The following is a 13,287-nucleotide window of genomic DNA, read 5'->3' on the forward strand; positions in this document are numbered from 1 at the left end:
TGGGGTATTTAAAAGTGAACATACACAGCATACATCACAGCATCTTGGATCCTCTATCTAGCTCCACACCAAGTTATCCTGATTATCTGGGCCTCCTGATGAACCAGCTATGGGGAAATGCGTCTTCCTATCTAGGAACAACTGATGTGACCCTGTAGCCAGCCAGTGTGACAAAGTCACTGGCAAAGTACTGGAGGGGAGATAAGTTTCACTGAGGTTGTTAGCTTCAGTGATTTGAAATCTGGAAGTTTGCTCCAGCACACTAAGTGCTGAGAGGGGTTAATCGGCCATTTTAAGGGTTGGATTTTATTTAAACAACTAAAGAGCGGGTGGGAGGCTGTTGACCATATCTCCACCCCAGGGTGTGGTCTGGCATATAAATAGCCAGCCTTTTGAGTCATTAGGTGTTCAGTGGGTCTGGAGGCGACACCTCCAGAGAAGTGTTCTGTTAAACTGTGCTGAACCTGCTTGTATCCTGAGCGGGTGGATCCCCGCAGACGTATATGGACTGTGCTAAACATTTTCTTTTGCTTTCCCATTGTGCCAGAAAGGCCGTGTTTGTTTTGATGAACTTTACATTGGTTTATGCCGTACTTTAATAAATCAGTGAGAGATTTAAAGAGACAGCGTTCCTGTGTCTACCTCCGTGTGCAGATGTGTGAGCCAATCTACCTCACCAGATACAACTATTGATGGCAATTTGTTCTTACCATATGTAGCCACTATAGTCAGTCACTATCCCTACCCACCCATGTATATGTAATTTCCCATGCCTGTTATGCCCATGGTCTCCCTTTTATATTTACTTATTCTTTATATTTAATACAATAAAGTTTTTTTGTTTTTATTTATGTCTGGCATTTTTGTCTTTTTACTTTATCTTATGTATGTTCATACAAATAAGACATATCACTGTGCTGGCAATTGCCTTATAGGATTATTCTTTACAAGAGATAATTATATCATACTAAATAGTTAATAATTGGCATTCCCATAGGTTTGTTTTATGTGGCCATAATTTTTTATACATCCTTATATTTTTTTCGGGACATTAGATGGCTTACAAGTTTAGCTGCGATATTTCAAATTTTCAAACAACTTTTTATTTTACAGGGGCCAATTTTTTTTTCCCACGCCCTTTGAAGGGGTCTATATGTTACTCTTTTTTTTCATTAACTCTTAAACAGATACAAATAAAACAAAACTAACAACCCCCAAAAACCCTGCCCTCTTCTGGTCATACATCAACTGCCTAAATATACAATTAGTACATGTGTATTTCACACAAGATACATACAATAGATATATGACTGGAATGAACTACAATATTCATAAAGGAAAGATCCTAAGGTATCCCTGGATTAATTGAAGCAACATTAAACATTAAATACCTCACTATACCCACCTTAGAGGAAAGATGTTCATGGCATGCCTTATATATTACTCTTTTTGTATTACCCCCAAACTCCACAAAATATGCCATTTTAACAAATGCATGCCTAACTTTGTTAACCCTTCGGTGCTTCACATGATGTAACCTAAAGTGGATTGAATAAATAAATTCTACTTTTTCCATTAATATTTAGTTTTAGCCCTAACTTTTTCATTTTTAAAAGGATAAATATTAGAAAAAAAAAACAACAGATTTTAAATGTTTAAGAAATTTATTCCAAGTAAGAAAATACCCTATATGTGATTATATTCTACAATTTGGTTGCATGGCATGGCTCACAAGGGAAGAAGCGCCATGGGGAGCTCAAATTTAGCTGGAATAGTTTCCTGTCGCCATAAAACATTTGGAGAGCCCCTGAGGTATAAGTAGAGAGGAAACCCCAAAGAAGTGACACCATTTTTAGAAACTATGCCCCTCAAAGCATTTATTACAGTGAGTTATGACTGTTTTGATCCAAAAATAATCCTCAAAAAATGAAGGTGCGTCAGATTGCAAAAAGTGAAGATTTAAATTTTTTTTCTATTAATCCGATCGATAAATAGCGTAACGAGTAAGAGGATCAAAACGCCAAAATTATGTTTTTTTGGCTGCCATAACATTGCAATTAAATGCAATAAGAGGCGATAAAAACATTGTATCTACCCCAAAATGGTATCAGTAAAAATGTCCGTTCAGGGTGCAAAAAGTAAGTCCTCACACAGCCCCATATCTGTTACGAATCTCAGAATTTGGCGACAAAAGCAACAATTTTTTATTTTTACAAATTTCCGAATTTTTTTCACCACTTAAATAAACTATAAATGTTTGGTATCTGCATAATCGTACTGACCTGGACAATCATATTGCCATGTTAGTTTTACAGTATAGAGAACAGGGTAAATAAAAAAAAATAAAAAAACTATTGTGGAATGATTATTATAATTGTCCATAATTATTTTTTTTTCTAAACCTTTTGGCTATGTGCCCACGATGCGTTTTTGAAGCGTTTCCGCAGCAGCAAAAACACTGCAGAAACGCTTCAAAAACGTATGGTAGAAGGCCTGCCATGTCCCCAATGATAATCCACATGTGCTGTGTACATGCTGCGGAAATTTCCGCTGCGGGTTATCATTGCGGGGGAAAAACGCAGCACTACCAATTATTTTGCGGAAGCGCTGCGTTTTCGTCGCCATTGACTTGCATTAGATCGCATAGAATCCGCATCACTGTATATGTAGATGTGGAATCCATGCGTTTCAATGTGCGGATGGTACCTGGGTCTGGAGGACAGGAGACTCTCCTCCGGACCCGGGTACCATAGTACCTGTAAAAAAAAGAATAAAATAAAAAATAAATATTATATTTACCTACTGATGGCCCACGGTCTCCTTGTCTTCACTTGCCGGCAGATCGCGGTGGACTGAAGGACCTGCGCTGACGTCATAGTCATGTGACGGCAGGTCCTTCAGTGTACCGCCAGCTGCCGGCAGCCAGGATGGAGCGAAGCAAGACACCGGGGGCCATCAGAAGGTAAGTATAGATTTATTTTTTATTTTTTACTATTCTTTTGGTCACAGTATATAAATCCATGCCAGTTGCAAGGATTTATATAGTGTGACCAAGTTGACAAGCACTTTCCAAGTGATGCTAAACAGCTCAGTTACATATTAAGAAAAAAGTTGATATCTCTGGAATAAGACATCAGATCGCAGATAATCAAAGTTTCATTTTATTCAACTTCCTATGACCCGCATGCTCATATAGACGGCTTAGGAGGGTTGATCCTACTGACAGATTCCCTTTAAAATATAAAACACACAATATATTGTTAGTGACCGACTACTAATATTGATAATTGGACTATGTGCATATGATAAAAAACCCAAATACTTTGCATTGCAGGAGATTGCAGTATGTTCTTACCAGCGAGTTGAACCTGAGATGGCAAATATTGCAGGATATAAAAGGTTTTCTCCTTGGAGGACAAGGCCCACCAAAGGTATGATTAATGACTGCTTTTTGCACCGGGTCCATCTGCAAAAAGAAAGATTTACATTTAATTATTGCTGTAACCCTTTTGTATCTACACTGAACAAAAATATAAACACAACACTTTTGTTTTTGCTCCCATTTTTCATGAGATGAACTCAAGGATCTATGTACACAAAAGGCCCTTTTCTCTCAAATATTATTTACTAGTCTGTGTTAGTGAGCTCTTGTCCTTTGCCGAGATAATTCACCCCCCTCACAGGTGTAGCATATACAGATGCTGATTAGACATGATTATTGCACAGGTGTGCCTTACGGTGGCGACAATAAAAGACCACTCTAAAATGTGCAGTTTTACAGTATTGGAGAGGTCTAGGGGGGTCAGAAAACCAGTCAGTATCTGGTGTGACCACTATTTGCCTCACGCAGTTCAACACATCTCCTTCACATAAGAGTTGATCAGGTTGCTGATTGCGGCCTGTGGATTGTTGGTCCGCTCCTCTTCAATGGCTGCGAAGTTGCTGGATAATGGCAGGAGCTTGAACACGCTGTTGTTTACGCCGATCCAGAGCATCCCAAATATGCTCAATAGGTGACATGTCCGGTGAGGATGCTGCCATGCAAGAACTGGGATGTTTTCAGCTTTCAGGAACTGTGTACAGATCCTTGCAACACGGGGCCGTGCATTATCATTCTGTAACATGGGGGCGTGTATTATCATGCTGCAACATGGGGTCGTGCATTATCATGCTGCAACATGGGGCCGTGTATTATCATGCTGCAACATGGGGTCGTGCATTATCATGCTGCAACAAGGGGTCGTGCATTATCATGCTACAACATGGGGCCATGCATTGTCATGCTGCAACATGGGGCAGTGCATTGTCATTCTGCAACATGGGGCAGTGCATTATCATGCTGCAACATGGGGCCATGCATTGTCATGTTGCAACATGGGGCCGTGCATAATCATGCTGCAACATGTGGCCATGCATTGTCATGTTACAACATGGGGCCGTGCATTATCATTCTGCAACATGAGGTCGTGCATTATCATGCTGCAACATGGGGCCGTGCATTCTCATTCTGCAACATGGGGCCGTGCATTGTCATGCTGCAACATGGGGCCGTGCATTATTATGCTGCAAAATGGGGCCGTGCATTGTCATGCTGCAACATGGGGCCGTGCATTATCATGCTGCAACTTGGGGTCGTGCATTGTCATGCTGCAACATGGGGTCGTGCATTATCATGCTGCAAAATTGGGTCGTGCATTATCATGCTGCAACATGGGGCCGTGCATTATCATAATGCAACATGGGGCTGTGCAATGTCATATTGCAACATGGGGCCGTGCATTGTCATGCTGCAACATGGGGCCGTGTATTATCATGCTGCAACATGGGGTCGTGCATTATCATGCTGCAACATGGGTCTGTGCAATGTCATATTGCAACATGGGGCCGTGCATTGTCATGCTGCAACATGGGGTCGTGCATTATCATGCTGCAACATGGGGCCGTGCATTGTCATGCTGTAACATGGGGCCGTGCATTATTATGTTGCAAAATGGGGCCGTGCATTGTCATGCTGCAACATGGGGCCGTGCATTATCATGCTGCAACATGGGGTTGTGCATTGTCATGCTGCAACATGGGGACGTGTATTATTATGCTGCAACATGAGGCCGTGCATTATCATAATGAAACATGGGGCTGTTCAATGTCATATTGCAACATGGGGCCATGCATTGTCATGTTGCAACATGGGGCCGTGCATAATCATGCTGCAACATGTGGCCATGCATTGTCATGTTGCAAGATGGGGCCGTGCATTATCATTCTGCAACATGAGGTCGTGCATTATCATGCTGCAACATGGGGCCGTGCATTCTCATTCTGCAACATGGGGCCGTGCATTGTCATGCTGCAACATGGGGCCGTGCATTATTATGCTGCAAAATGGGGCCGTGCATTGTCATGCTGCAACATGGGGCCGTGCATTATCATGCTGCAACTTGGGGTCGTGCATTGTCATGCTGCAACAAGGGGTCGTGCATTATCATGCTGCAACATTGGGTCGTGCATTATCATGTTTCAACATGGGGCCGTGCATTATCATAATGCAACATGGGGCTGTGCAATGTCATATTGCAACATGGGGCCGTGCATTGTCATGCTGCAACATGGGGCCGTGTATTATCATGCTGCAACATGGGGTCATGCATTATCATGCTGCAACATGGGTCTGTGCAATGTCATATTGCAACATGGGGCCGTGCATTGTCATGCTGCAACATGGGGTCGTGCATTATCATGCTGCAACATGGGGCCGTGCATTGTCATGCTGTAACATGGGGCCGTGCATTATTATGTTGCAAAATGGGGCCGTGCATTGTCATGCTGCAACATGGGGCCGTGCATTATCATGCTGCAACATGGGGTTGTGCATTGTCATGCTGCAACATGGGGACGTGTATTATTATGCTGCAACATGAGGCCGTGCATTATCATAATGAAACATGGGGCTGTTCAATGTCATATTGCAACATGGGGCCGTGCATTGTCATACTGCAACATGGGGCCGTGCATTATTATGCTGCAAAATGGGGCCGTGCATTGTCATGCTGCAACATGGGGCCGTGCATTATCATGCTGCAACATGGGGTTGTGCATTGTCATGCTGCAACATGGGACCATGTATTATCATGCTGCAACATGGGGTCGTGCATTATCATGCTGCAACATGGGTCTGTGCAATGTCATATTGCAACATGGGGCCGTGCATTGTCATGCTGCAACATGGGGTCATGCATTATCATGCTGCAACATGGGGCCGTGCAATGTCATGCGGCAACATGGGGCCGTGCATTATCATGCTGCAACATGGGGCTGTGTATTATCATGCTCCAACATGGGGCTGTGTATTATCATGCTGCAACATGGGACCATGTATTATCATGCTGCAACATGGGGTCGTGCATTATCATGCTGCAACATGGGTCTGTGCAATGTCATATTGCAACATGGGGCCGTGCATTGTCATGCTGCAACATGGTGCCGTGCATTATCATGCTACAACATGGGGCCGTGCATTGTCATGCTGCAACATGGGGCCGTGCATTATCATGCTCCAACATGGGGCCGTGCATTATCATGCTGCAACATGGGGCTGTGTATTATCATGCTCCAACATGGGGCCGTGTATTATCATGCTGCAACATGGGGTCATGCATTATCATACTGCAACATGAGGCTGTGCAATGTCATATTGCAACATGGGGCCGTGCATTGTCATGCTGCAACATGGGGCAGTGTATTATCATGCTGCAACATGGGACCGTGCATTGTCATGCTGCAACATGGGGCCGTGCATTGTCATGCTGCAACATGGGGCCGTGCATTATCATGCTGCAACATGGGGTCGTGCATTGTCATGCTGCAACATGGGACCATGTATTATCATGCTGCAACATGGGGTCGTGCATTATCATGCTGCAACATGGGTCTGTGCAATGTCATATTGCAACATGGGGCCGTGCATTGTCATGCTGCAACATGGGGTCATGCATTATCATGCTGCAACATGGGGCCGTGCAATGTCATGCTACAACATGAGGCCGTGCATTGTCATGCTGCAACATGGGGCCGTGCATTATCATGCTACAACATGGAGCCGTGCATTGTCATGCTGCAACATGGGGCCGTGCATTATCATGCTACAACATGGGACCGGGCATTATCATGCGGCAACATGGGGCCGTGCATTATCATGCTCCAACATGGGGCCGTGTATTATCATGCTGCAACATGGGGTCATGCATTATCATACTGCAACATGGGGCTGTGCAATGTCATATTGCAACATGGGGCCATGCATTGTCATGCTGCAACATGGGGCAGTGTATTATCATGCTGCAACATGGGGCCGTGCATTATCATGCTGCAACATGGGGCCGTGTATTATCATGCTAACATGCTGCAAAATGAGGTGATGGTCCTGGATGAATGGCACAACAATGGGCCTGACTAATAATTGTGCACACAGTGTATAGTGAAAATATCCAATATACCTACAAACCTGCACAAGTCTCCTTCTCTGTAATAAAGTATACACTTTTTCACATATAAATCCAATTGCATTGGAAAATAAATAAACCTATATATTGTGTCAGTTGATACGCCTTCCATCGCGTTCTGATATAAACCGCTATCATGTATTATATGTTGTATACCTTTTGTGCACAAACATGGAATCAATAATTTTGTGAGACATTGGTTGATGTGATTGTGGAAAAGTTGGAATTGTAGACAGCCCATTAGTCATCACACATTGTCATGCGGCTCACTTCTCTGAATGAAATTTGGGGCCCTGATAACACCTCTCGGCCTCCCAGCTTTGTGCCTCGAAGACAGATGCACCTGTCTCCTTGGCTAAATAGTTTCGCAAAGAAATACGATCGGCCTTAAAATGCAGCCTCTCTCCTGACAGTCATACTAGAGATAAGATAATCTTGCTAAGCCTCAAGCCAGGAGCGAGGACAATGCTGGCATTATAGATTGGGAAAAGTCATCCAACAAAGACTTGATTCTCCGTCTATTTTTTTATCTTTTAACAGAAAACTCTATCTCCAGAAATTATTTCTGTCCACGGGGCTTATAGATATACACTGTTTGGTGACTCTTAAAAAGTAAATTTACTTTTCTTCTATCTAAACCAAAAATAACAAGCTTCAAGATCATTGTCAAATATGACTAAGAAGAAGACCATAGACCTAGCAACACTTAGGCTATGTGCCCATGAAGCATTTTCCAAGCGTTTATGCTGCGGAATTTACGCAGTGTAAACGCTTGGGAAGCGCTTAGTAATCCGTCTCCCATGGTCCCCAATAACAAGCCGCAATGTCAATGCCCATGCTGTGGATTTTTCCGCAGCATTTATGCTACGCTCAAAAATCCGCAGCATGTCTATTAATTTTGTGGACAAGCAGCGTAATCGCCGCCATTGACTTACATTGGACCGCGTGACATCCGCATCACTACATCTGTACATGCGGATATCACACGGTTCAATGTGTGGATGAGGAGACTCTCATCCAGACCTGGGTACCATAGAAACTGTAAAAAAAAAGAATTTAAAATAAAAAATAAAGATTATACTCACCTTCCGATGTCCTCCTGGTGTTTTCTCTGCTCCGTCTGGTCTGCTCTATGGGTTGCGGTGTTGTGAAGGACCTGCCATGACATCATTGAGTCATGTGACCTGACACATGACTGAATGACGTCACCGCAGGTCCTTCACACCACCGCGAGCAGTGCAAGAGACTGGACGCGGCGGAGAAAACACCGGGAGGACATCGGAAGGTGAGTATAATCTTTATTTTTTACCATTCTTATTCTTTTTTTTTTTAACTAACTTTGTCACACTAATATAAATCCATGTCGGTTGCATGGATTTATATAGTGTGACCAAGTTGTCAAGCACTTTTCCAAGTGATGCTAAAATCGCTTGGAAAAGTGCTTGATAACCCGCATACAGAAATGCATGCAAAGACGCTTGACAAACGCTTCTACCTGGCGGGAAAAACGCATGTAAAATCCGCATGCGTTTTTCCTGCCAGGGAGATGCGGAAAAAATATGCAGAATTTCTGCATCGTGGGTACATTTGGTCTCTTGCAAACAACGGTTGAAGAAGAAGGGGAAAAAAAAAAATAGAGCTGGTCGCTACCTAAAGAAGATCTTAAACTGAACCGCCAGTGATGAAAATGTATGTATGTTACCTCTGTGAAACTCTTTCCTTCAAAGCTCACCAGTTTAAAGAGGTTGTCCAGGAGTTCAATTGATGGCCTATCCTTAGGATAGGTCATCAATGTCTGATCAGTGGGGATGTGACACCTGGCACTCCCGCCAATCAGCTGTTCCCGGTGTCGGCGATGGCCGGAACTGCTCAGTTACGGAGCTGCACAGCACAGCTCCATCAACAGAATAGTGGCCATAGCCGGGTATTGCACATCCGCTCCCTATTGATTTGACCAGAAGGTGGATATGCAGTATCCGGCTGCGGCCACTATTCCATCGATGCATAACTGAGCAGTTCCGGCCGCCACTGACACCAGGAACAGCTGAATGGTGGGGGTGTCGAGTGTTAGAACCCCACCGATCAGACATTGATGACCTATCCTAAAGATAGGCCATCAATGTTAAAGTCCTGGACAACCTCTTTAAGCCATAGATCACTCTTTCCTTCAAAAGGTGCCCATACATATAAGATAATGTTAGGTTGAATCCATCAATCATCTAATGTGTCAGGGGATGCCCTGATTGTTATGGGAAAAAAGTATCAGGCAAATTGGATTTCAACATGTTCAATTGTGTGATCTCATAGGAAATTGGTTGAAGCTTATTTCCGTCCCCTCAATGAGAACGCATGCTCGATAGAGTCTAGAATGTGAAGGGGGTGTTGGGAGGAATAGCTGTCGGCTGACAATTATCTAGGCCACCCTAATTAACGAACAAGAAGTACTTGATGTAACAGATACAGTGGACCTGCCACCCGGTCTTGGTCACTCTGTCTAGAAGCCAGATAGCCCACATTACACCTCCCCAATTCTATCACACTAGAAAATCTGCTCGAAACAGCCTCAATGCTGCAGATTTAATAGGACTTTTTCTAACAAGCAATTCTCTCTGAAAGAACTCAGGCAGGCTGACATTCCCTATTCGAGGTAAGATATTCAAGTTATTTTAGCTTGGTCTTCTAAGTCCCAATAATATCAGATTAAATACAGATGAACCCACCAATACTGTAAGGATAGTATGACCATCTAATGGGAATAGTGGCCATCCAGCTTTGCTTTGATAGATGATGAGAAAGATAGACAGAAGATGCGGAGATAAGGATGGAGCAGTGTGAATTCAATCACCCGATCCTTTTTCTTCCAATGGTCTGATAGTGGCTTTTCTCCTCCTATCATTGAAAACATAAAAGTGCAGCTGAACTGAGCATTCATGCGTATTTGCAGAGATAGTTTTCGGCAAAACAGCTATCTGAAGCGCAAGTTATTTTCCTTTAGGCAAGGCGTAAGGGTTACAGTCACCTCCTATTCTGCTCCATCTTGAAATGAATGCAGCTGATGGCCTGCAATTGAATGAAGCTAACACGTGTTTATTGAGTACTTTAAGGGGTTGTCCAGGCTTGTACGCTGTCACAATTCTCCTGCATACTTGTAGGCACATGCCGACTAGACGTATTCGCATTATACAAATTGCATACATGTGGTCATGTGACTGTCTGCTTGCACAAAATGACTGCAGACTTTTGTCCCAAGCTTGGACAACCCCTTTTATTCTAGCTTGTCTGTGTATCCTAAAAGGTCTTTAAGTGACTACTGGCTGGTATAATCTCCGGTGGGACTTGTATAACATCTGGGTCTTGAAAGACCTCCTATTTCTCTACTTTGCATCCCCCATACTTTGTGTACCTCTGCTCTATTCACTGTCTATGGGACTGCCAGGAAAAGCAGAACGTCGTATTTGACTATCTTCAACAGTTCCACAGAGAATGAATAGAGCGTAAGCGCGCATGCTTGAACCACGCTTCATTCAGGCATGGCTCTGTATAGCCCTCTTCTTTGGACCACTGGGGTTAGGACACGATTTACTATCTTGTGAATACCCCTTAAAGAGCATGTTTTTTGTGCTTGTTTTTATTGTCTCTGGTTACGAACCAAAACCCATTTTCATGTGTACAGCACCCTAAAATTTATCTCGCTTTTACATAAAAAAAATAATTGCTGTCCAATTGGAATGTAACAAGGGTTATAATACCTACTGAGAATACATGTTATACAAAGAGATCTGTAAAATTGGCAAATTAAAGAGTCCAAAGTACAAATCATAGGCATGTTTTATTCTTAGAGGGAAAACAAATAGCTCACTGCTACATTACTTGTCATGCACATTGCTTTTTGCTCAGTCTCTCGTCTAAATCTACATAAGCAGCATGACCAGCATGAGTGCAGACATTCTTCATCTCAAAAACATGGTGCTGGTAAATATGTAATGAGTATTTCCAGAGGACAAAAATATTCATGGAATGTGGTTCAAGGAGAACAAAAAATGCTACATTTTTATTATTAATGTATTCATGTCTAACATTTCATTGCATCTCATCTTCTGTAAACTGTAGCTATGTAGACAACTACGGTATATTACGGTTAGATGATTATATGGATAAGTAACATGATACTTATAGACTAATATGAACCAATCCTGACCATCCATATAACTCCAACTCATATAGTATTGCCATACTACAGATGTAGAGCTGCCTTCCCATGTGCACGGACCTGAGACTGAAGACATTTTATGGGCAAATCATGTATATCTCTGACAATGAGAAGTATAGGTTTTAGGAGAAATACCTGCGAGACTTAAAGGGAATCAGTCAACAGAAAATGACCTGTATTTTTTTTAAATCAAATGTTTGTTTAAACTGGATTTTATTCTACAATTTTTGATCATTATTTTTTTTTAGTTTTTTCATGTTATTATTAGTGATGAGTGAGTATGTTCTGTTAACCCTTTCGGTGAGCATGCTTGGATGCTCGCCGAGTATCTTCAGCGTGCTCGGGTGTTATGTTTTAGTCACTCTGTGCTCATGATTTGCGACTGTTTGACAGCTTTTATACATGTGAGGAATGCCAAAGAAACAGGCATTCCTTACATGTATTAAAGCTGTCTAACAGTTGAAAATCATGAGCACGAAGTGACTTTAACATAACACCCGAGCACGTTGAAGATACACGGAAAACACCCGAGCATGCTCGTAAATCTCAAGTAACGAGCATGCTCGCTCATCACTAGTTATTATCTATATAAAAAAATCATAAATATTGAAAATTTCACACTTGCCACCATGACTCACACGAGACTCAAACTTCCTATTCTAAACAGATGACTTTTCAGCAGTCTCATTATCATCACAGACAGGATTACAGCATGCTTCTTTACAAACAGAGTCAGCCTAACTTCTATATAAAGTACAGGCGGTAGAAGTCTTATATTAGGCTTAGTGGTTTGTGTGGATATTGCAAATTAGATAGATAGATAGATAGATAGATAGATAGATAGATAGATAGACATGGAAAAGATAGATACAAATTGATCATCATAAAAATACACTTAACATAAAAACGTGATTTACACAATAGGTCATTTTCTGAAGACACATTTCTTTTAAGAGGAAAAGAGGAACTTTTTGGGTGACAAAGATAGTAGCTTTGTGCTTCCTTATATTTCATAATGGAAAAAAAGAGATGAATAAAGAATATACCTACAGCATTAAAGTTTGGGAAGAGGCTGAGTGGAGAGACACCATTGATCCTGAATGTTAAAAGATGCTTGATGTCCAAATGTGTTTGGATTGGTCGGCTGGGTATCCCTAGAGATGCCAACAATGGACCACCAGGAGTGTGGGTACCTAGAAAAGAAGAAGCTTATCACATATTTGACCACAAAAAAAAATCTACTTACAGTCTCATAATGGTTATGAGGGTTCTAAAAATGCAAGACATAACCAGGGAATATATGTATAAAAAGGTAACATCTCATGGACACCTCTTGTGGTCCCTCACAGCAGTAAAAAACATGTCAGATGACAGTACTGAATAAGGGTGCTTTGATGGTATAGCAGTACAGAGTGTTTTGACCCTGGACATGTGCCTTAGACCTGATGAAGACCCTTGTTCGGGGTTGAAACGTGGTGTTCTGCAATACCAATAAAAGACTTGCACTGCCATCCTCTTGGATGGTTGCACTGTTTTCCAGGCCCAAAAGTTATGCCCACAAATACATTTCTGAAACAA

At 42.3% G+C, this 13,287-nt stretch overlaps 1 protein-coding gene across 3 annotated transcripts in view; it reads right to left on the reverse strand.

Moving 5' to 3' along the window:
- The window catches only part of ZNF385C (zinc finger protein 385C), a 446,028-nt gene that overhangs the window by 68,695 nt on the left and 364,046 nt on the right, over positions 1 to 13,287 (reverse strand). For all 3 annotated transcript variants that reach the window (XM_073683551.1, XM_073683552.1, XM_073683553.1), the window contains 2 exons: positions 12,760 to 12,902; positions 3,356 to 3,466 (listed from right to left, as the gene is read on the reverse strand). In XM_073683551.1, the coding sequence (XP_073539652.1) occupies positions 3,356 to 3,466; positions 12,760 to 12,902 (254 nt within the window). The remainder of the gene's footprint in view (positions 1 to 3,355; positions 3,467 to 12,759; positions 12,903 to 13,287) is intronic.

Source organism: Phyllobates terribilis, unplaced genomic scaffold, assembly GCF_046119375.1.
Source record: "Phyllobates terribilis strain yellow unplaced genomic scaffold, ASM4611937v1 Scaffold_5__5_contigs__length_657084704, whole genome shotgun sequence".
NCBI lineage: Eukaryota > Metazoa > Chordata > Amphibia > Anura > Dendrobatidae > Phyllobates > Phyllobates terribilis.